The 20,705-nt window shown below is 42.8% G+C and overlaps 1 protein-coding gene across 4 annotated transcripts in view; it reads right to left on the reverse strand.

The window, feature by feature from the left end:
* Window positions 1-20,705, reverse strand: part of nhsl2 (NHS-like 2) — a 372,797-nt gene that overhangs the window by 11,838 nt on the left and 340,254 nt on the right. For 2 of the 4 annotated variants that reach the window (XM_060832733.1, XM_060832735.1), the window contains exons 3-6: window positions 17,637-17,770; window positions 15,699-15,894; window positions 13,050-13,181; window positions 858-3,680 (exon numbers count right to left, since the gene is read on the reverse strand). In XM_060832733.1, coding sequence (XP_060688716.1) covers window positions 858-3,680; window positions 13,050-13,181; window positions 15,699-15,894; window positions 17,637-17,770 — 3,285 coding nt within the window. The remainder of the gene's footprint in view (window positions 1-857; window positions 3,681-13,049; window positions 13,182-15,698; window positions 15,895-17,636; window positions 17,771-20,705) is intronic. The other 2 variants (XM_060832734.1, XM_060832737.1) reach the window with 2 other exon arrangements.

A 20,705-nucleotide genomic window follows, 5' to 3' on the forward strand; every position in this document is an offset into this window, starting at 1 on the left:
CCACCTTCCCATGCCAGTGGAATAATGAGAGTAAACAGGAGCACCATTAGCCTCCATTAACTTGTGAATGAGTTAAAATGAACATCAAACAAACTAAAACAAAATAGAAATATTTCACAGGAGATTTTAGAAAGATTCAACTAGAAGCATGCTACTTGCATTATTTTTAATTGCAGGTCACCCATTCCCTGCTTTCAGCCACAAACTTTTGCTTGGTGCCTTTTAAGAATTGCAAGTCAGTGAAATGTAAGGAAACGAGGAGAATTTGAGAGGCATGCCAAATAGGATGACAGAAATTCTGACTGCTTTTGATATGGACAGAAGGTACAAGGCTGTGACAGACAATATTTAATGAAAAGGAGCAAATAAATGGTAGCATTCTATGACCCTGGTGCTGGTCGAGGTGTGATTGATGCTTTATGAGGTGGATCCATGAAGATGATAATATGTGGTTCTCCACATACACATCACCCTTACAAGTCAGTACTACTTCATGTCCACAAGGAAATTGGAACTGTGGAGGCCAGAGCTGACCCATTACTGTCCTCTAACAGAGAACGTACACTAAACTTTAATTGCATGTGACCATGCAGTGGACGGTACAACTTGGCATAGCAATGTTTCTATTGTAAAATAATGATTTAAGTAATAACCCAACGATTAAGTTTGGTGCTTAACACACCAATGGTTCCTACTGACCAGACACCACATCATAATGTGATCTCAATGGAGTTCAGTGCAGTGAAAATTTAATATTCAATCACCAGTCAACCAGATTGTGGCATTGGCACGTAGAAACAGAATACGTGCTTTAAAATTTATAAAAAATTCAACTTCTGCACTGACATTTCACATACCTGTGGGATTCTGCCCTCGAGCAGTGCTCGACATTATATTTTGGCACAGGCCAAATCCATCGTTGCATTGTTTCTTCCTGCTGTCCCCAGAATGAACGCTAGTACATGGTATATTCTCCACACTTGGATCAGTTTTCCAGTCATGTGATACATTCATGTTAGACACTTCCAAATCTCTTTCATATACAACTTGGGAAAGTGAGACATTGGCACTGTTGGAATCTGGAGTAGCGGCTGGACTGCGTTGCGGACTCCACCCTGGACGCTCTGTGACTACGAGTATGTGTGCTGTATTTGTTGGTACAATCAGCACATTTGGTTTCTTAGGGACAGGTGGAGGAGTCTTCTTCTTCTCAGTATATTGAGTGGAGCTCCTGGTTAGGGCTGCGAAACTTTCCCCTGGACTGTCATCGGTGGTGTCTGGTATTTCTCTTGTTTGTTTTGTGTGCATATGGTTACTTTGCAGATTGTTTGATTGAGGACACGTGGTTTTAGGTGATGCCAAAGGTGGTTTCTGACTTGCTACACTTTCAATAGACTCCTGTCTCTTTACCCCAACTTTTCTAAAGACCCCCGTGACAAAACCTCTTTTGGAAGTTGCCTCTGAAGGCGGTGAAGTGATGTGAGTTGGGTGCTCAGTGGGAGAAATCTTCAGTACAATACTTGAAGGCCTCTTTGACATGGGTGGCTTTCCAGGAACAGGCGGACGGACCTTTTTCTCAGGTAGTTCAGAGGACTCGGTGTGGAGTTTTTGTGGTGAAATTAAAATCTTTGAATTATCCTCTGTTTCTGATCTGCTGACTGAGCGAAGGCGTACTGACTCTAAAACAGTCTGTGTTATGATTGGCATAGAAGGTTGATTGGGGCTATGCTTCTGGCTAAGTTTCGTACTATTTGAAGAATCAGAGTGTCGTCTGCTGGCTTTGGATTTGCCTTTAAAAGGTAGCTTAAGCCCAGATAGATCCAAATGAGGAGGTGGAGTTATGGGTAGGTCAAAAACGTGTTTTGACCTTGGGCTCTTCTCATTAGGAGAAGTTGGCTGCAATGAAGATTTCCGCTCTGGTACCTTGGGCTTTGGTTTGCCAACTGGTTGTATGACATGGCCTTGATAAACAGACATAGGGAAAGCAGATGTTGGAGTTTCTGGCTGACTTGAGTAACCACTAGATGGTGACATCAGACCAGGAAGCTTCCCTGGAGATGTCATTTTAGATTCAACCTCCACAGACAATTGGGATGGTGTTGTAGCCCTCGAAATAGATGGAGATGTTAAGGATTCAGAACTACCACGTGACTTTGCACATTCAATTACTGTTATACCCGTAGCAGTACTAGAGTTTGATAATGATCTATATGGATCATTGGATTTCCAATCATTTAGAAACCAATGCTCTGGGTACCGTATGGGTTCTCCATCTCTCAGTGTGGGTGTAGCAGAACTAGAACGTGCATCTGATACAAAACCACTCGATTCGTTGCTGTCTATTGATTCACTTTGATTGATTTGCTTCTCTGGATGGAGAAAGAGCTTTATAGGCCTAATCTCTTCAGGTGAGATGCTTGGTGCAATTTCTTCAAGTTTAGGGATAACTTCATATTTCTTTAGAGAAACACTGCGCACTGGTGGAATAGGCTTCTTCTTTGGCTTTTTCAGGGAGATACTTCTTGACCGAGCTCTTGATTTTTGTGACTCTTCCTGATCTGTTATCACGGATACATTCTCAGTACTTTGGCTTTCTTCTGAGCTGGCACTTGGATAACGCATGATATAATTTTCACTATGTCGCCGGGTGTGATCATAACACTTGGAGTCATAACTTCTAACAGCATCTGATGAACAGCATGATCCAGAATCTGTTGGAGTTGACAATGACCTCTCCCGGAACTTGCAAGTACTTGTATCAGAATGACCTTGTAGTTCCAGATTCGAGTTTGTTTCTTCGTCTGGGTCATTGGTTGTGTAAATGATAATTCGTTCATGATTAGACCTTATATCCTTAAGGTTTGGAGTCCTTGTTGCTGTTTCTCCCTTAGCTGATGTAAAAGAGCCAAAAGCATTACTTCGGCTATTTTGTGCTTGACCTTCCCTTGGCAAAAAGGTTGATAATGGTACATTGCATTCTGAATGGGAGCCAGCATTCAATGATAGTTCTGAATCACATGGTGAAGAATGTTTCAAGCACTGAAGTGATACAGATAAAGCCACATCTGAAGTTTGAGGAGCACACGTCGATGTACTGCCATTGCAAGCTCCGCTGGATGGATGATGATGATCCTCCATCCGGTTGTCTGAGCAATGACATGGGTCTCCTGGACTCGATGTGTTAGCATGCGGCAACAGCTGCTTTTGAGTTGAGGAACAAATTGCATGCTGCTTGAGAGACTGGCCATTGCAATAAGTTTGACTGAATGTTTCCAGAGCACATCCGTCAGCATGCATAGCTTCTGATGACACAGAGTTTGGTGGCTTTATGTCATTTGAGTTATTCCAGGAAGAAGAAAAACTAATTCCTCTCATTTGATCCCAAGAAGAGTTAAGTGAAGAGAAACTATGATCACTTAGAGATGTGTGCATCATCTGTGCATTGTTCATTGTGAATGTAATATTCCCTGAAGATTGAGATAGATTTGGGTTGGTTATTTGACCCAGATCACTCTGTACCTTCCTGAGCATTGTGGGAAAAGACTGCCCTGCTTTGACATTGCTGACTGAATCCCTTTTCCCATTGGTAACACTAAGATCTTCATCAAAATTAAAGAGACGCTGAGGTGCCTCTGCAGCCGTTAGTGTGTGAGGAGATGTAGAACATTCTGTTGAAAGGCCTGGAATGAGGAAAAGAATTGATCTAATGATCACTGCACACAAATGAAAGAACATTAATTCCTAGAACAGCTCATATCCTCCAATCTACATAACTCTTGCCAGTACTCCCATATGACAGAAAGAATTGAAAGATAGCCTTCAACACATTTAAATTCTCTACAAGAAGTACATGTAAATGTTGACAATGCTGATCCTTTGATTTAAAAATATTTGTTTGAATATTTATAAGGAGATGCATTCGAAAGCTGCATAATAAATGAAGAATAACTAGCTTAATTTGCACTTTGTAACTGAAGGTCCATAATGGTGATTTATCTACCACACACAGTTACACTGTTGTAAATGTGTTGATACTGTTAGCTGAATAATAATTAACTTGCCGGAGAAAGTTGCAGCCTAATTAGTTAAAAAAACAGGAACAGGCAAACCATTCACTCCCTCCAGCCTGCTCCATCATTCAATAAGATCATGGCTGACCTGATCTTAACTTCGAATCCATAATCCCATCTACCCCCGTTCATCTTTCAAACCCATGCTTGATAAGAATCTATCTACCTACCTCTTCCACAAGCACTTTAATTCCAGTTGAAAATGTGTTGCTGGTTAAAGCACAGCAGGTTAGGCAGCATCCAAGGAATAGGAAATTCGACGTTTCGGGCATAAGCCCTTCATCAGGAATACCTCAGTTTCAGGGAGAGAGTTCCAAAGTTTCACAATTTTTAAATGGCTGACTATGACATCTAAACAGCTGTTTATTCTCCTATCTTCTTGACATCGATCCTGTTAAGATCTCTCAGAGTTTTAAATGTTTCAATCAAATGCCCTCTTTTAAACTCCTATAGATACAAGTCTAACCTGTTCAAACATTTCTCATTAGACAGTCGTCAATGTGAGCTAGTACCCAATGAACTTTTTCTTAAGTGCCTCCAATTTGTTTACCTCCTTCCATAAACAAGGTGGCCAATACTGTGCCTAGTACTCCTGATGAGGTCTCACCAGGAGTAAATGAAAATGTTATAAACTTTTCCTTTGAAATTGCCGTGAAGTTCCAAACTTTATCCACTGCCACAATCCTTTCCCATGCCTCTCCTCCCCTCATGAACAGCATCCTTTCTCCAATGCCTCTTCTTCATCTCCATGTCGGGTTACAAACCCTGCAGTACCTCAATACCCATAGCTGCAACCTTTATGTGGACTGATCACCAAATCCTCTGGTCTCGTTTTGAGAATGCAGCAACATTTCCTTTGCAAATCCAAGATATCACTGCAACATTTCCAGTAGTATTCCGTAATACATCCAGAAAATGTGCAACAGTAAATATTACTGTAACCCATTGTTCATGCTGGTTAGGGCTTGCCCATTTAAGTAATGCTACTGGTGGTGGAGATTGGGTGGGAGAGGTGTGTCACTCTTTGGTGCATTACAAGTGAATGTGTTTATTTGGTCTGTGTGGCCCAAGACAATAGACAATAGGTGCAGGAGTAGGCCATTCAGCCCTTGGAGCCTGCACCGCCATTCAATATGATCATGGCTGATCATTCCTAATCAGTATCCGCTCCCTGCCTTATCTCCATAACCCTTGATTCCACTATCTTTGAGAACTCTATCCAACTCTTTCTTAAATGAATCCAGAGACTGGGCCTCCACTGCCCTCTGGGGCAGAGCATTCCACACAGCCACCACTCTCTGGGTGAAGACGTTTCTCCTCATCTCTGTCCTAAATGGTCTACCCCGTATTTTTAAGCTGTGTCCTCTGGTTCGGCACTCACCCATTGGCGGAAACATGTTTCCTGCTGCCAGAGTGTTAAATCAGCTACAGTGGCTGTTTGTAGTCATAACCTGAGCAATTGGAACATTTCTGATACAGCAAGAGCATTGCCATTTGCAGTCCTTCCCAGCATGGGGCATATGTGACTAAGAGAGCTGCTTGCCCACTAGGACAAGCTTAGACTGCTGTAACACCAACGCCAGTTGTGTCACAGAGCCAGGTTTTTCACTCACTAGGTTTTCCCTATGTCGTTACAGCCAAGTAACATTCCAAACACAGTAACCCCCAGAGACCATAGTCTACTGACTGTAATTAAAGTGTAGTTTCACCTCCCCATCCATAGTCTCATTAGCAACATTCAGTCAATTTATATAGTACTTTCAATGCTGTAAATTTACATCAGGTACATTAGTAGATAAAGATTGACCTTAAATCATGTAAAGAAATATTAGAATAGGTAAGTTTTAAAAAAGTGTCTTAAAGGAAGAAAAAGAAGCAGACAGGATTAGGGAGGGAATTCTGGTATCTGGGGCCAATTTCTGATCAATGATAACCGCCCGAATGTTGGCAGTGGAGCATTCAGTGATTGGAACACATTGAATGTCAAGGGACAGTGGTTAAACTGTCTTTTATTGAAGATTGAATGTCAAGGGACAGTGGTTAATGACCTCTTATTAAAAACAGTCATTGCCTGGCATTTGTGTGGCACAAATGTTAGTTGACTGGATATTGTCCAGGACTTGCTGCATTTGGACTTGAACTGCTTCACCAATTAAGGAGTTGTGAGTACTGCTGAACAATGATTAATCACTGACAAACATCCCCATCTATAATTTCGGAGCAGAGGGAAGGTCATCAAGGAAGCAGCTGAAGAAGATTGGGCCCAGGGCACTGAGGAACTAGGTCATCCTGAGGAACTCCTGCTGAGATAGCTTGGAGCTGAGTAGATTGACTTCAACCAATAGAGAGTTCCCCCTTCTTCTGCCCCCTCCCCCATAGTACCTTTTCTTCACTTCCCATTCTTTTTAAATGTTTTGTATTTTTCAATATGCAGCTCATCTCTAGTCATTCTGAAGCCATGTTTCTTTAATGGTTATCAGACTATACTTCTTTACTTGTATTTTTACTATTAATTTATGCATTAAGTTTCTAATCTTACAGATACAGAGCCTCTACTTTTGTCCTTTAGCTAGTTTTGCAATCTCTAGTCTTAGCTGTTATTTTAAGATCACTACCCCTTACTGGAACTATTTGCTCTTCATTCCCCATATTAAGTCATTATTCTCTTGCCTCGTCTCTGGACTTTGATTTATCATATCTCATCAAATTTGTTGCTTGCCTCTATTATTTAGTTGTAAAACATTTTCTAGTTCCCCAATTATGTAGTTTGCCAGAACCTCAGCCCATTCATGGTTCAAATGTAAACTATCCTAACTGTCCACTTTCCCTAGTATCGGTGCCAGGGTGTCATGTGCCTCACCAAGCTTTGAGCTACAATTTCATCTGACAATTTTCTCCATTTTTTTTGTTGCTTCTGGTTAATATCCAGTGAGGCATTTTGGTATATCTTGATGTGTTATCACCAGATGAGGACAGGATCCAATCAAGTTGTCAGAGATGTGTAGGAACTCACTACTGTAGCAGACATACAAAAATACCCTTTTGTGAGAGGTATATCAAATGATCGGAGATAAGAGACCTCAACTATTGTAAGATTTACTGTTTGTTAGATTTTGTTTAGTTAAATTTACTGTCTGTTCAAACTCCAGCCTCAATCCTATTCCTATTTAAAGTCCTGTGGTTTCCTAAATTCACATTCATTTTTTTCTACAATGTTACATATAAATCATTCCAATCAGATTCTCACAATCATCTAAACTCTGCTCATACTCTAACTTGTGTCAACTTCCATTCATTCATTATTCCTGTTCTGCTGACCTATAATGACACTTGATCCATTAACATTTTGATTATCTAATTCTGATCCAACTGGTCAAATCCCTCCATGCCCTGATAGAGTTCTAGAATCATACAGTACAGAAACAGACCACGCAGTCCAACTCGTCCATGCTGACCAAGTTACGCAAACTAAATTAGCCCCACTTGTCTGTGTTTGGCCCATATCCCTCTAAATCTTTCCTATTTATGTATATATATCCAAATGTCTTGTAAATGTTGCAATAGTACCTGCATCTACCACCACCTCTGCCAGTTCATTTCACACACAAACCACTCTGCGAAAAACTTGCACCTCAAGTCCCTTTTAAATCTTTCTCTTCCCATCTTAAAAATAAGCCCCCAAAGTTTTGAACACCCCCATGTTGGGGAAAAGACCCTTGCTATTCACCTTACCTGCACCTCTCATGATTTTATAAACCTCTACAAAAAAAAATCAGCCCGCAACCTCTTATGGTCCAGTGAAAAAGGTCCTAGTCTATCCTTCGCACTCAAATTCTCCATTCCTGGCAACATCTTTTCTGAATCATCTGCAATTCATTTACAGAGTCTAGTTTAGAGTGGTGCTGGAAAAGCGCAGCAGGTCAGGCAGCAAATCGACGATTTGGCAAAAGCCCTTCATCAGGAAAAGAGGCAGGGTGTCTGCAGAGTGGAGAGATAAATAAGAGGGGGTGGGGTTGGGGATTGGGAGAAAGGACCATAGAGTACAATAGGTGAATGGGGGTGGGGATGGAGGTGATAGGTCGGGGGGGGGGTGGAGTGGATAGGTGGAAAGGAAGATAGGCAGGTAGGACAGGTCATGGGGACAGTGCTGAGCTGGAAGGTTGGAACTGGGGTGGGTGGGGGAAGGAGAAATGAGGAAACTGGTGAAGTCCACATTGATGCCCTGGGGCTGGAGTGTTCTGAGGTAAAGGATGAGGCATACTTCCTCCAGGCATCTGGTGGTGAGGGAGCAGCGGTGAAGGAGGCCCAGGACCTGCTTGTACTTGGCAGAGTGGGAGGGGGAGTTGAAATGTTGGGCCACAGGGCGGTGGGGTTGATTGGACCATCTCTGACACCTCTCTCCCCTTCCTCGACCTCTCCATCTTCATTAATGATGACCGACTTGACACTGACATCTTTTACGAACCCACCGACTCCCACAGCTACCTGGATCACACCTCTTCCCACCCTAACTCCTGCAAAAATGCCATCCCATACTCCCAATTCCTCCGCCTCCACCGTATCTGCTCCCAGGAGGACCAGTTCCACCACAGAACGCACCAGATGGCCTCCTTCTTTAGAGACCACAATTTCCCTTCCTATGTGGTTAAAGATGCCCTCCAACACATCACGTCCACATCCCGCACCTCCGCCCTCAAATCCCACCCCTCCAACCGTAAGAAGGACAAAACTCCCCTGGTGCTCACCTTCCACCCTACCAACCTTTGCATAAAACATATCATCTGACGACATTTCTGCCACCTCCAAATGGACCCCACCCCCAGGTATTTATTTCCCTCCCCACCCCTTTCCGCTTTGCGCAAAGACCATTCCCTCTGTGACTACCTGGTCAGGTCCACGACCCCCCTACAACCCACCCTCCCGTCATGGCACCATCCCCTTCCACCACAGGAATTGCAAAACCTGCGCCCACCCCTCCTCCCTCACCTTTATCCAAAATGCCAAAGAAGCCTTCCACATCCATGAAAGTTTTATCTGCACATCCACCAATTTCATTTATTGTATCCGTTGCTCCCGATGCGGTCTCCTCTACATTGGGGAGGCTGGACACCACAAAGCAGAGTGCTGTAGGGAACATTTCTGGAACACCCACACCAATCAACCCCACTGCCCTGTGGCCCAACGTTTCAACTCCCCCTCCCATTCTGCCGAGGACATGCAGGTCCTGGGTCTCCTCCACCACTGCTCCCTCACCACCCGACGCCTGGAGAAAGAACGCCTCATCTTCTGCCTTGGAACACTTCAACCCCATGCCATCAACGTGGATTTCACCAGTTTCCTCATTTCCCCTTCCTCCACCTCACTCCAGTTCCAACCTTCCAGCTCAGCACCGCCCTCATGACCTGTCCTACCTGCCTATCTTCCTTTCCACCTATCCACTCGACCCTCCTCTCTGACCTATCACCTTCATTCCCACCTCTATTCACCCGTTGTATTCTTTGCTACCTTCCCCCACCCTCCTCTCTGACCTATCACCTCCATCCCCATCCCCACTTACCTACTGTACTTTATGCTACTTTCTCCCCACCCCACCCCCTCTCATTTATTTCTCCAACTTGCAGGCACCCTGCCTCTATTCCTGATGAAATGTCGATTTTCCTGCTCCTCGGATGCTGCCTGACCTGCTGTGCTTTTCCAGCACCACACTAATCTAGACTCCGGTTTCCAGCATCTGCAGTCCTTGTTTTTATCCTGCAATTCATTTACGTCTTTCCAAAAACTACCTCACCAACATCCTGTACTACTTCAACATTACCCCATCTCTCTAATCATCTTAGGAGAACCTGGAGTTTTTCCAACTCTGGCCTTTTATGCATCCTCCACTTTCTTCACCCGACACTGATAATTGTACTTCAGTCATCCAGGACTTAAGCTCTCAAATTCCTCCATACATTTCCAATCCCCCCAAATTTCTAATTTGTTTCTTAGAATTGGGCTCTTTGACTAATCTTTAATATAATTCATACTAATATCTCTATTGCCATACTGTCAGTGTTTTATTCTTCTGGGAAGTGCCTCAAGATATTACATCAGGTCATGTGCATAATGTTGTTAAAAACTACATGAAGAAATACCCACTAAACACAAATGAGTTGAGATCCAATTGGTACTTATTTTCTGGTTATGGTTATGCAATTTAACAGAAAGTTACATTGACCTATTGCTTTTGGTTGAGCCTGTATGCAGGATCATGACTGGATTCCTGAACATAAGTAATACCGGTCTATATCCACCAGATGGCATACAATGACACAATCAGATATAAGGACAGTCCCAGCACATTGGCGTCTCCTCTCTCTGCAATTAGCGAGGAGGGCAACGAGGGGGAGTTAGCCTGGAAAGAAACTCAATCTTTTCTCACCAGCTAACTAATTAAATACGGATGAGAAAGTTGATGTGTGACTTTCCTGACACATTATCAATGAAATCCTTTGACCAGTCAACTTATGGCCACTGAAAGGCCTCAACTTGACACCTCCCTGACCACTTGGTGAGCAAGAAATGATGGCTGCTTTACTGACTGGGAAATGATGTTGACCGGCCTGGCCTGTTATTGCTGTCCTGCTTCTGAAATCCAGCCCCTCCTTCCCACTTTTTAGGATACACTGTGGCTCAGTGGTTAGCACTGCTGCCTCACAGCACCAGGGACTCAGGTTTGATTCCATCATTGGTCTGTGTGGGTTTCTTTGAGGTGCTCTGGTTTCCTCCCACAGTCCAAAGATGTGCTGGTTAGGTAGATTGGCTATGGTAAATGCAGGAATAAGATAAGGGGAGGGTCTGGGCAGGATTTTCTTTGAAGGGTCAGTGTGGACTTGATGGGCTGAATGGCCTGCTTCTGCGCTTTAGGGATTTGATTATTCTTGTGACAAACCTCCTGACTACCCACTCCTTGCCACCCCCACCTTGTGAGAAGAATATTGCCTCCTCGCTGCTAGATTCCCAAGAGATAGGTCTCAACCTATGAGCTGCAGTGGACTCAAACTGCTGGACTGTGTTTGGCAGAAACAGCTGGCCTATCTGGAATGTCAGTGTCAAGGCCAGCGATTCACAGAGAAACCATCTAAAGCTCCCTCACTGCTCCACTCTTCATGAGCTAACTGGAGGGCGATAATGTGAGTCAGTCACTACCTAATATGCGCATCCCACACTTTTCAAAGAAAATAATAATCCTGAACCTAAATTCAGAATGATTTTGTGTAGGAAGGTTAAAAGGCTAAACTGATAATTTGCAGTCTACATTTTGCTGTATGTCTTTTGAAATTGTGAATGAACATTTCACAGATGTTGGAGGACTGCTGAACGCTTACTTCTGGGAGAGTTAAGATTAAGGGATAAGAGAAATTAAGAGAAAAACAAGGAATTAAGAAACAATGCATAAAAACAATGTATTGGGCTGATGTAGCAACACATTTTCATACACTATTTGTTTTTTTTATTGCCTTTCTTTGTTGGAGTTCATATTAGATTGCTTAATGAGTTTTCATTATCAGAATGGACGTTTAACCATTGAAAGTGAATAACCTAATGCCTTCTTGAAAATAAAATAAACGTTACAGAAGGGTATTAAACATTAATTGGGATTTCTCCTCATGTGATGGTAAACTGATAGTTATTATTTAGCCGGATGTTGCCTGCCCTGCAGTGTTTTTCCAGCACCACGCTTTTCGACTCTGATCTCCAGGATCTGCAGTCCTCACTTTCTCACAGTTATTATTGAGCTACAGATACTCTTTATTCTGACACATAGTGTCTCATCTAATCTGAAACTCTTGCAATGATAAGTACTGAAAAAATATGGAGTGTAAGATTTAAGCTGATGTGTGCTAGTGGAATACAGGATATATTTGATAATAGATACTAATTGCATCCATTGCTAATACAAGTAGGTACTGCTGACAAATAGCGAATGTCTTGTCACTGAGTAAAGCTGATATTTCAGGCAATTATTGATGAACAGTTTCATACAGCAGAGCAAAAGGCCCTTCGGCTCACCTAGTCTATGCCAAACAAACACCAAGCTAATCCCATTTACCTGGCCCATAGCATAGTCTGTCCTGGCATTTTAAGTGCTTGTCTAAATGCTTCTTAATTGCTGTAAGATTATTTGCCTCAACCACTCCTTCAGGCAGTGCATTCCATATTTCTATCACATTCTGGATGAAAATGTCTTTCTGACAGATTCTCTGTAAACGATTTATTCCTCACCCTAAACTTGGGCCCTCTAGTCTCAGTAGTGACTCAGTGATTAGCACTGCTGCCTCAGCACCAGGGTCCCAGGTTCAATTCCAGCCCCGGGTGACTGTCTGTGTGGAGTTTGCACATTCTCCCTGTGTCTGCGTGGGTTTCTTCCGGGTGCTCCAGTTTCCTCCCACAGTCCAAAGATGTGCAGGTCAGGTCAATTGGCCATTCTCAATTGCCAATGTGTTAGGTGCATTCGTCATGGGGGAATGGGTTTGGGTGGGTTACTCTTCGGAGAGTCAGTGTGGACTGGTTGGGCCGAAGGACCTGTTTCCACACTGTAGGGAATCTAATCTAATCTAAACAACTGGAACAGCAGATACACTGACGAAACCAAGCTGATGGCCAGAGTAAGGCAGGAACTCTCTCTACAGCTGATTTGCTGAGAAAATCAACAGCAAAATAATTCATGGCGGCATGTGATATTCCCTCCCGTAATAGTTAGATCAAGTTTCTGGGACTGGGGACTGAAAATGAACAGAAATGGGGATTGCATCACTGAAATCCAGATAAGGTTAACAATCACTCTACAATTTAGCACTGCAATGAAGTGGGGAGGGTAACCAGCAGCCCCCAACAATTATTCACTAATTCAGCTTGACAGGTATTGATTCTCTCAGCTGCTTAATACAGTGAAATGCAGCAACAGTCCCAAGGATTTGATCAGAGAGAGATACTCACCTTGTTGAGGCTGATTAGACTCGTGCAAGCCAGTGACTGTCCGTCTCCTCCTCAGCATACTCTTTGGGTTCATTGCAGTCTCTGTGTTAAACAAAGATTGGTGTGTGTTTGCGTGTCGCTCAAGGGTCTCCCCTGGTAAAGAAAGGTAAAAACAAATCTTTCCCAAAACCTTTCATTTTTCCAACCGAGTTGTACCTGTCTTCAGCATCATCCCCCATTCTTCATTTCTCCCTTATTGGTTTCGAAAGGAATTGACCGATTCACAGGTCTGTGTGCTTAAAGTGTCCCTGCATCTCTTTGAGTGAATGCTTCATATGCAGTAAATACCAAAATGTTATTTTTCCAGGGGAATTTGTTAATGCTTGATAAGGATTCAGTTTTCACAAGGACTCTACGTCATTAACATTCCGAGGTAGGTACAGAACAGGAAAGCTGTCAGGGTTTCCCAGCTGTTAGATTTAGGAACATAGGGGTATATAACTTACAGGAGTATATAACTTATATATAGTCCATTGAACCACCGCTGCCATCCAATATTCTCATGGTTGATCATTCGCTTTAAAGCCTTTGTCCCATAATTTCCCCATAACCCCTAACAGTTTTGGTATTCAGAAATCTATCAACCTCTATTTTAATTGAAAGGTATGGTGCTGGAAAAGCCCAGAAGGTCAGGCAGGACCTGAGGAGCAGGAGAATCGATGTTTCAGGCATAAGCCCTTCATCAGGAAGGTTGGGGGGAGGAGTGGAGAGAAGGGGCTGAGAGATAAATAGGAGGGTTGGGACATGGGAGTGGGGGCTGAAGGTAGCTGGGAAGGTGATAGGTAGATGTGGTAGGGGGTATGGAGGTTGGAGGGGAGGATGGAACAAATAGATGGGAAGGAAGATGGGCAGGTAGGACAGTTCAAGAGAGTGGTACCAAGTTGGGGGATTGGATCTGGGATGAGGTAGGGCGAGGGGAAATAAGGAAACTGAAGCCGACATTGATGCCGTGTGGTTGTAGGGTCCCAAGACAGAAGGTGAGACATTCGTTCTGTCAGACAGCTTGGATTTGGCAGTGGGTATAGCCCAGAACTTGCATGTCCTTAGTGGATTGGGAAGGGGAATTGAAGTGGTTGGCCACAGAGTGGTAGGGTTGTTTGGAGCATGGTTCCCAGAGATGTTCTCTGAAACAGTCCGTGAGTTGGCATCCTGTCTCCCCACTGTACAGGAGACCACAGCGAGACCAGTGGACACAGTAGATGAGATGTCCTGGGCGTCCTCCACCGCCAAATCCTAGCCCTTTGATGCCTCATCTTCCACCTTGGGTCCGTCCAACCACATGACATCAACATCAATTTCACTAGTTTCCTTATCTCCCTTCCACCCACCTCATCCCAGTTCCAAACCTCCAACTTGGCACCACCCTCTTGAACTGTCCCAGCTGCCCATCTTCTTTCCCACCTATCTGCTCCATCCTATCACCATTACCCTCCACCTGCATCTACCAATCGCCTTCCCAGCTACCTTCCCCCAATCCCATCCTCCTATTTATCATTCAGCCTCCTGCCCCCCACACCCCACCCCCACCCCCACATTCCTGGTGAAGGGCTTATGCCCGAAATGTGGACTCTCCTACTCCTCGGATGCTGCCTGACCTGCTGCACTTTTCCAGCACCACATCTTTCGACTCTGACTCTCCAGCATCTGCAGTCCTCACTTTCTCTCAACCTCTATTTTAAAACTGATTGAGGTAACTATGAAGGATGCTCCTTCTCAACCTTTCCCCTCACCTGAGGCATGGTGAACTCCAAATTAAATCATCGCCCAGTTGTCTCTCTGTAATGAAAGAGCAGCCCTATGGTCTGGAAGACTATGGCCACCTGACGTTTAATTTTTAACACAATGAGTGAGGTTCAACATCCATCCATCTTGCAAGGTGGAGAATTATGCGAATAATTTAAATAAAAAGAGATCACCAAATTTGTGATTTGGTGGTTTTGTTTAAAAAATGCCAGTATTCCCCCTTTAAGCTTTTAAATTGCATTATCTCCCCATCCAATATTATTTTGATTGAGTTTCCTCTCTAGTTTTCTTCCTTTTGTATCATTTACTTTGATTACACTTCCCCAGGAGGCAGTGGGTGTTTTTTTGATTATTTGGGGTATAAATTGGTGATAGGTATTTCAACAAAAAAAAAAGCTTGGTATTCCCCAGTGAGGGGAATTGTTTGGAAAGGGGAAGTCACAGTCTGGAGTTTGTAACTGAAATATGAAATGTAAACAAATAGTTGTGGAAGACAGACTAAATCCAGGATAATTAGCAATAAATCAGTGAGTGAGGCCCAGGTCAGCTGGCTGCTGCATGTTCACATTTTGCTGGTGGGGCAGTGGGAAGCTCTAGGAGTGACTTCCCTTTGGTCCATCGGCTGTGGTGGGCAATGCCATCTAACGTGGAGATTCGATTCCCCAAATCTAACATGGAAATTCGACTCCATTCCCTGAGCAGGAAAGGCAGCTCGTCCCAATGACCTCGACTACCTTCTCCACTCCGCACTGACTAACCTTGTCCTCAATTCAGTGATCAACCCTGCCATTCAGTTCTGGCTCTCTTTGATTGCCTCCCTAGCCAACAGTGTGAACCTAACAAACAGGAAAAGGGAATAAACCATACCAGTCACATTGATAGGTATAAGGTCCACCTGAGTCGTTCGCATGTGGTGCCACCTTTTTTCCTCTGGTGTTGATGGTGATATGGGCTGAATCCACTTGTGTGGCTTCTCTGGTGTAGATGGCGAGTTCAGAAATAGCTCTTGTGGTCTTATACCAATGGTGGTTGTCTCATCCTCACTGCTAGATCTTGTGCTTGGCTAATCCAATGGAATATACAAACCAATGAAAAATTGATCTTCAATAAATGTTTTAAATATATAGCACTGCTTTAAAAAAAATCCAGAGTTTGAAGAAAGTATTTCAAAAGACCATAAGATGTAAAAGTGGAAGTGGACCATTCAGCCCATCAAGTCCACTTGATGGTATTGAATAAGCTTATGGCTGATCTGATAATCCTCAGCTCCTTTTCCCCTATAACCCTTGATTCCCTTAATTAGTAAAAAATGTCTTTTGCAGTCACAATGATACAGCCACTACCACCTCTGCAGACCAAATTCACAGATTAGCTATTTCTGAGAGAAAAAAAATCTTCTCCTTATTGCTGTCTCATATGGGTGACCTCTGACTCTGAGATTATGCCCTCTGGTCTTAGAGTTTCCCACAAGAGGAAAACACCTCTCTACACCTATCGCATCGAGCCCCCGAAGACTGCTGTACATTTCAATAAGTTCCTCTCTCACTCTTTCAAACTCAAGTTAGTACAGTCCCAACATAACCCACCTCTTACAAGAAAATCTCTTCATGCCCGAGATAAATCTAGTGAATGGCTCTGTACTGCCTCGGATGTCAATATGACTTTCTTTAGGCAAGGAGACAAGCACTGTTCACAATATTCTAGATGTGCCTTGTATAGTTTTAGTAAGACTTCCCTATTTTTATTGCATTCCCTTTGAAATAAAGGCCAACATTCCATTTTCCTTTCCTATTACCAGCTAAACTTGTTTGCCAGCCGTTTGTGATTTATGCCAGAGGATATCCAAATCCCTCTGTGCTATAGTTTTCCAGTCTTTCACCATTTTAATAATATTCAGCTCCTCTGTTCTCCCTGCCAAAGTGCATGCCCTCACGGGTTCCGATATTATATTCTCTCTTCAAAGCAGACTGTGTCATCCTCAATGCTTGCTTCCATACCCATTTCACAATTCATGGCAACCAGAGTCAAATTTTGCGAACCTCCAGGACACCACCCTCCTGAACGTATGCTATTCTTCCGTCACCTCTGATGAATCTGTCCTGGCGGTGGGTCAGGATATACCTGGCACAATGATTGTTACATGGTCACCATAAGACTAGCTTTTAATTACAGGTTCTTTATTGAATTTGGATTTCACCACCTAACATGATGTGATTCAAACCAGAATATTAGCCTTAGGTTTTAAATTACTAGTCCAGTGACATTACCACTGAGATGCCTTTCCCCAAATCTATCCTCTCCAACCCATGTGACATTAATCATGGAACTCTGTGATTGTCAGGAGAATTATTATGTATAAGAAACATTATCATGCTGTGCCTTATCCTATCTGAGAAACCCCAGAAGCACACATGCCCATAACCACACAGATACACATACAGAAACACAAACAAATATGTGCATACATCAAGGCAGACACAACACACACTGGTGCTGAGATTGCAATGTCATCCTGCAATGTTCATTGAACCAGGTTTTCTGGTTTAATGGTATTAGTTGTAAATAGACACACAATAGATGGACAAACATACATAGACACATGCAACACAAACACATAGACGCACAATAAAACATAGATCCACGCACTTTTCAGTTTAATTTTCTTCTGTTAGCAGAGTGAAACTAAGAATTACTTATTATATCCTGTGCAAAACCCCTGTTGCTGTGTTTTCTTGAACACATTTCTCAATAAAAGACAGCTATATTTTACACTATCACTAATATCGTACAATAAGGACATCTTACCATCAAAACAAATTCCATACGCTTTTCCCCTTTTCTGGGGCAACTGTCAGGAACAGCCTCTCTGTTGAGAACTGGTTTGTGTCCAAAAGTATTTGCAGCCACTTCGTTCTGTACAATAGGTTCACCGAACTCTTCTGAAAGAAAGAGGCATATTTCAACATGTTAGGGTGTGTTGGAAGAGACGTGGATCTAGATGGGCTGGAAAAAAAATTGCTATTACTTGAGATTTCAACATTTCCAAATTTAAAAGTTAATTCTGAATCCCAATCTTTGCAATTGCAGGCACAATAATTGTTCTATTACAGACTGTCTAAAGGTTGCTTATTATCTAAATGACAATGCAAATGGCTCACTGATGAAATCGAGTTGCTTCATAATGATGGGAGTTATGAAACAATGGCTCACAACCTGAGCAAACAAAACTTTATGTACCCTCCAGCAGTCCAGCCACTCTCCGTGTGCAGATATTCTGTATGAAGACTTCTCCCACAAGTCAGTTCATTTTTACTGAAATATCCAATTCTTAAAAAGTTCCTTTATTAGGAATATTTTTAATCAACACATTTTAACAACTCCAGAAAGATGGGACTTATGAAAGAGCATTTTTAACAGGTCAGTTATTGATGATGTTTAGTGTCTGCTTGTGAAATGGCTATAGGGTTGGATTTTGTTGGTCCTCAAATCACCACAGCGAAGTACGAACAGTTTGTGTTAGCCCCTCCCCCACCCACCAACTCATCTCTGCTCTCAAACAGCATTGCTTCAGAATTTTCCTAATTTACTTTCTAGGTGCAGGTGCTGACTGTCCCTGAAGAAGGTGCAAAAATTATAAAGGGCAGGTAAATATTGCAGGTTACTGCACAGTCTTCCTGCTAGTCATGGGTAGCCTGTCCCCTTAGAAACCTGGTGTTACTTTTAGAGCGGTCATTTAGGTATTCCCTGACAGAAATGTCAACTTGTTATTTGGCGATTTGTTTCATTGCTGTTTACAGAACTTTGTATAAACATTAGCTGCCAAATTTTCTAACGTTAAAGAAAAAAATAAAATTCAATATCAATTTCACTAGTTATGACATTCTTTACAGTTCCTGCAGATATAGAGTTAGCACTTAAATGGAAACTCTTACTTTATTTTTTGCTGTTTGAATGAGAGGTTAGGGGTTTCAGAAAATCTCTTTGGAGTGAGTTTGATCTTAAGCTGTAATGTATGAAGGGCAGTACATAAGTACATGCCCATTTTACACATGCCCAATTTCTCCTATCAAACACCTTTGACTTCACAAACTTCTACAAGCCTTAACAACAATAACAATTTATATTCATGTAACATCTCTAAATGTGAGGAAATATGTCAAAGTGCTTTACACAACCCTTATAAGACAAAGTATGGCATTGAGCCACATAAAGGAATATTAAGCCAAGGGATCAAAAGCTTGGTCAAAGAGTCATAGAGTTATAGAGCACAGAAACAGATCATTTGGTCCTGCTCATCCATGCCAACCATGTTTCTGAAACTAGTCCCACTTGCCTGCATTTGGCACATACCCCTCTAAACCTTTCCTATTGTAACCATACTTGCTTATACCATTTCCTCTGGTAGTTCACTCCACATATGAACCACTCACTATAAGATAAAAAAAACTCTCAGATCCCTTTTAAATTTTACTCCTCTCACCTTAAAAATGTGTCCCCTAGTTTTGAAGTCCTCCATCCTTGGGAAAAGAGCTTTGCTATTCAACTTATCTACAGCCCTCATGACTGGAGGACTCTATGAGTGGGAGCCGCTGGGGAGCACAGAATTGATACAGGAACATACCCACTGCTGTTAAAGACACAGGCAGAGATTTGGCAGGACTGCAGTTTACAGAGGGAGAATGTCAGAAACTGGCCACAAGTGCGTTGGAATAGTCAAGTTGAGAGAAAATTAAGGCATGAGTGAGAAATTCAATACAACAAACAGGGACAGGGTAAAGTCGAACGGTGTCACAGAGGTGCAAATAGGCAGTATTAGTGATGAATGGGAATGCACTGTAGGATGCTGGTCTTGGAATCAATGTGGCACCAAACTTATGGACAAATTGTCTCAGATTGTTGACAGAGAAAGGGATAGATTCAGCAGTTGGAATGCATTTTGGAGTGGAGAATGAAAGCAAAAGCTTAAGTCTTTCAAGATTTAATTGGAGCCTGTTGCATAAGCAGTCCTATAATTTAGAGACAGTGGAGGAATTGGTGCTGAGGTCAAGCTGGGTGTTCTGAGCATACATGCAAACGTTAACAATGTGGATTCAGATTATGTCACAAAGTGGCAGTGTGTAATGAGAAATAGAATGGGTACAAAGTTAAATCCATGGGGGTCACCAGCACCAAAATATCTCAATGTTTTTATTCATTTGTAAAATGTTGATGTCACTAGCTGGCCAGTAGTCATTGCCTGCACCTAGTTGCCCTTAAGATGGTGGTAGTGAACTGTCTTCTTGAACTGCTGCAGTCCATCTGCTGTAGGTTGACCTACAATGCCTTTAGGGAGGGAATTCCAAGATTTTAACAAGCAACAGTGAAGGAAAGGTGATATATTTCCAGGTTAAGATGGTAATTGGTTTGGAGGGGAGCTTGCAGGTAGTGGTGGTCCCATATATCTTTGCCCTTGTCCTTCGAAATGGAAGTGGTCATGGGTTTGCAAAATGCTTTTGAGGACCTTTGGTGGATTTCTGCAGTGCATCTTACAGAAAGTACCCACTGCTGTTACTGAGCATTGGTGGTTGAGAAAGTACATGCTTGCGGATGTAGTGGCAATCAAGTGGACTGTTTTGTCCTGGATAACATCAAGCTTCTTGAGTGTTGATGGGACTGCACACATCCAGGCAAGTGGAAGGTATTCCATCACAATCTTGACTTGTACCTTGTAGATGGATAGACAGGCTTTGGGGAGTCAGGTGGTGTATTACTCATAACAGTATTCCTAGTGTATAATGAAATGTTAATAAATGGGTATCCTGACCCAGAGATGTGGACACTACCCCTGCTCCACAAGCGCCCCCTCTCTCAACTTTGTAAGATGCATCAACTCAA

This window comes from Hemiscyllium ocellatum, chromosome 11, assembly GCF_020745735.1.
Source record: "Hemiscyllium ocellatum isolate sHemOce1 chromosome 11, sHemOce1.pat.X.cur, whole genome shotgun sequence".
Taxonomy (NCBI): Eukaryota; Metazoa; Chordata; class Chondrichthyes; order Orectolobiformes; family Hemiscylliidae; genus Hemiscyllium; species Hemiscyllium ocellatum.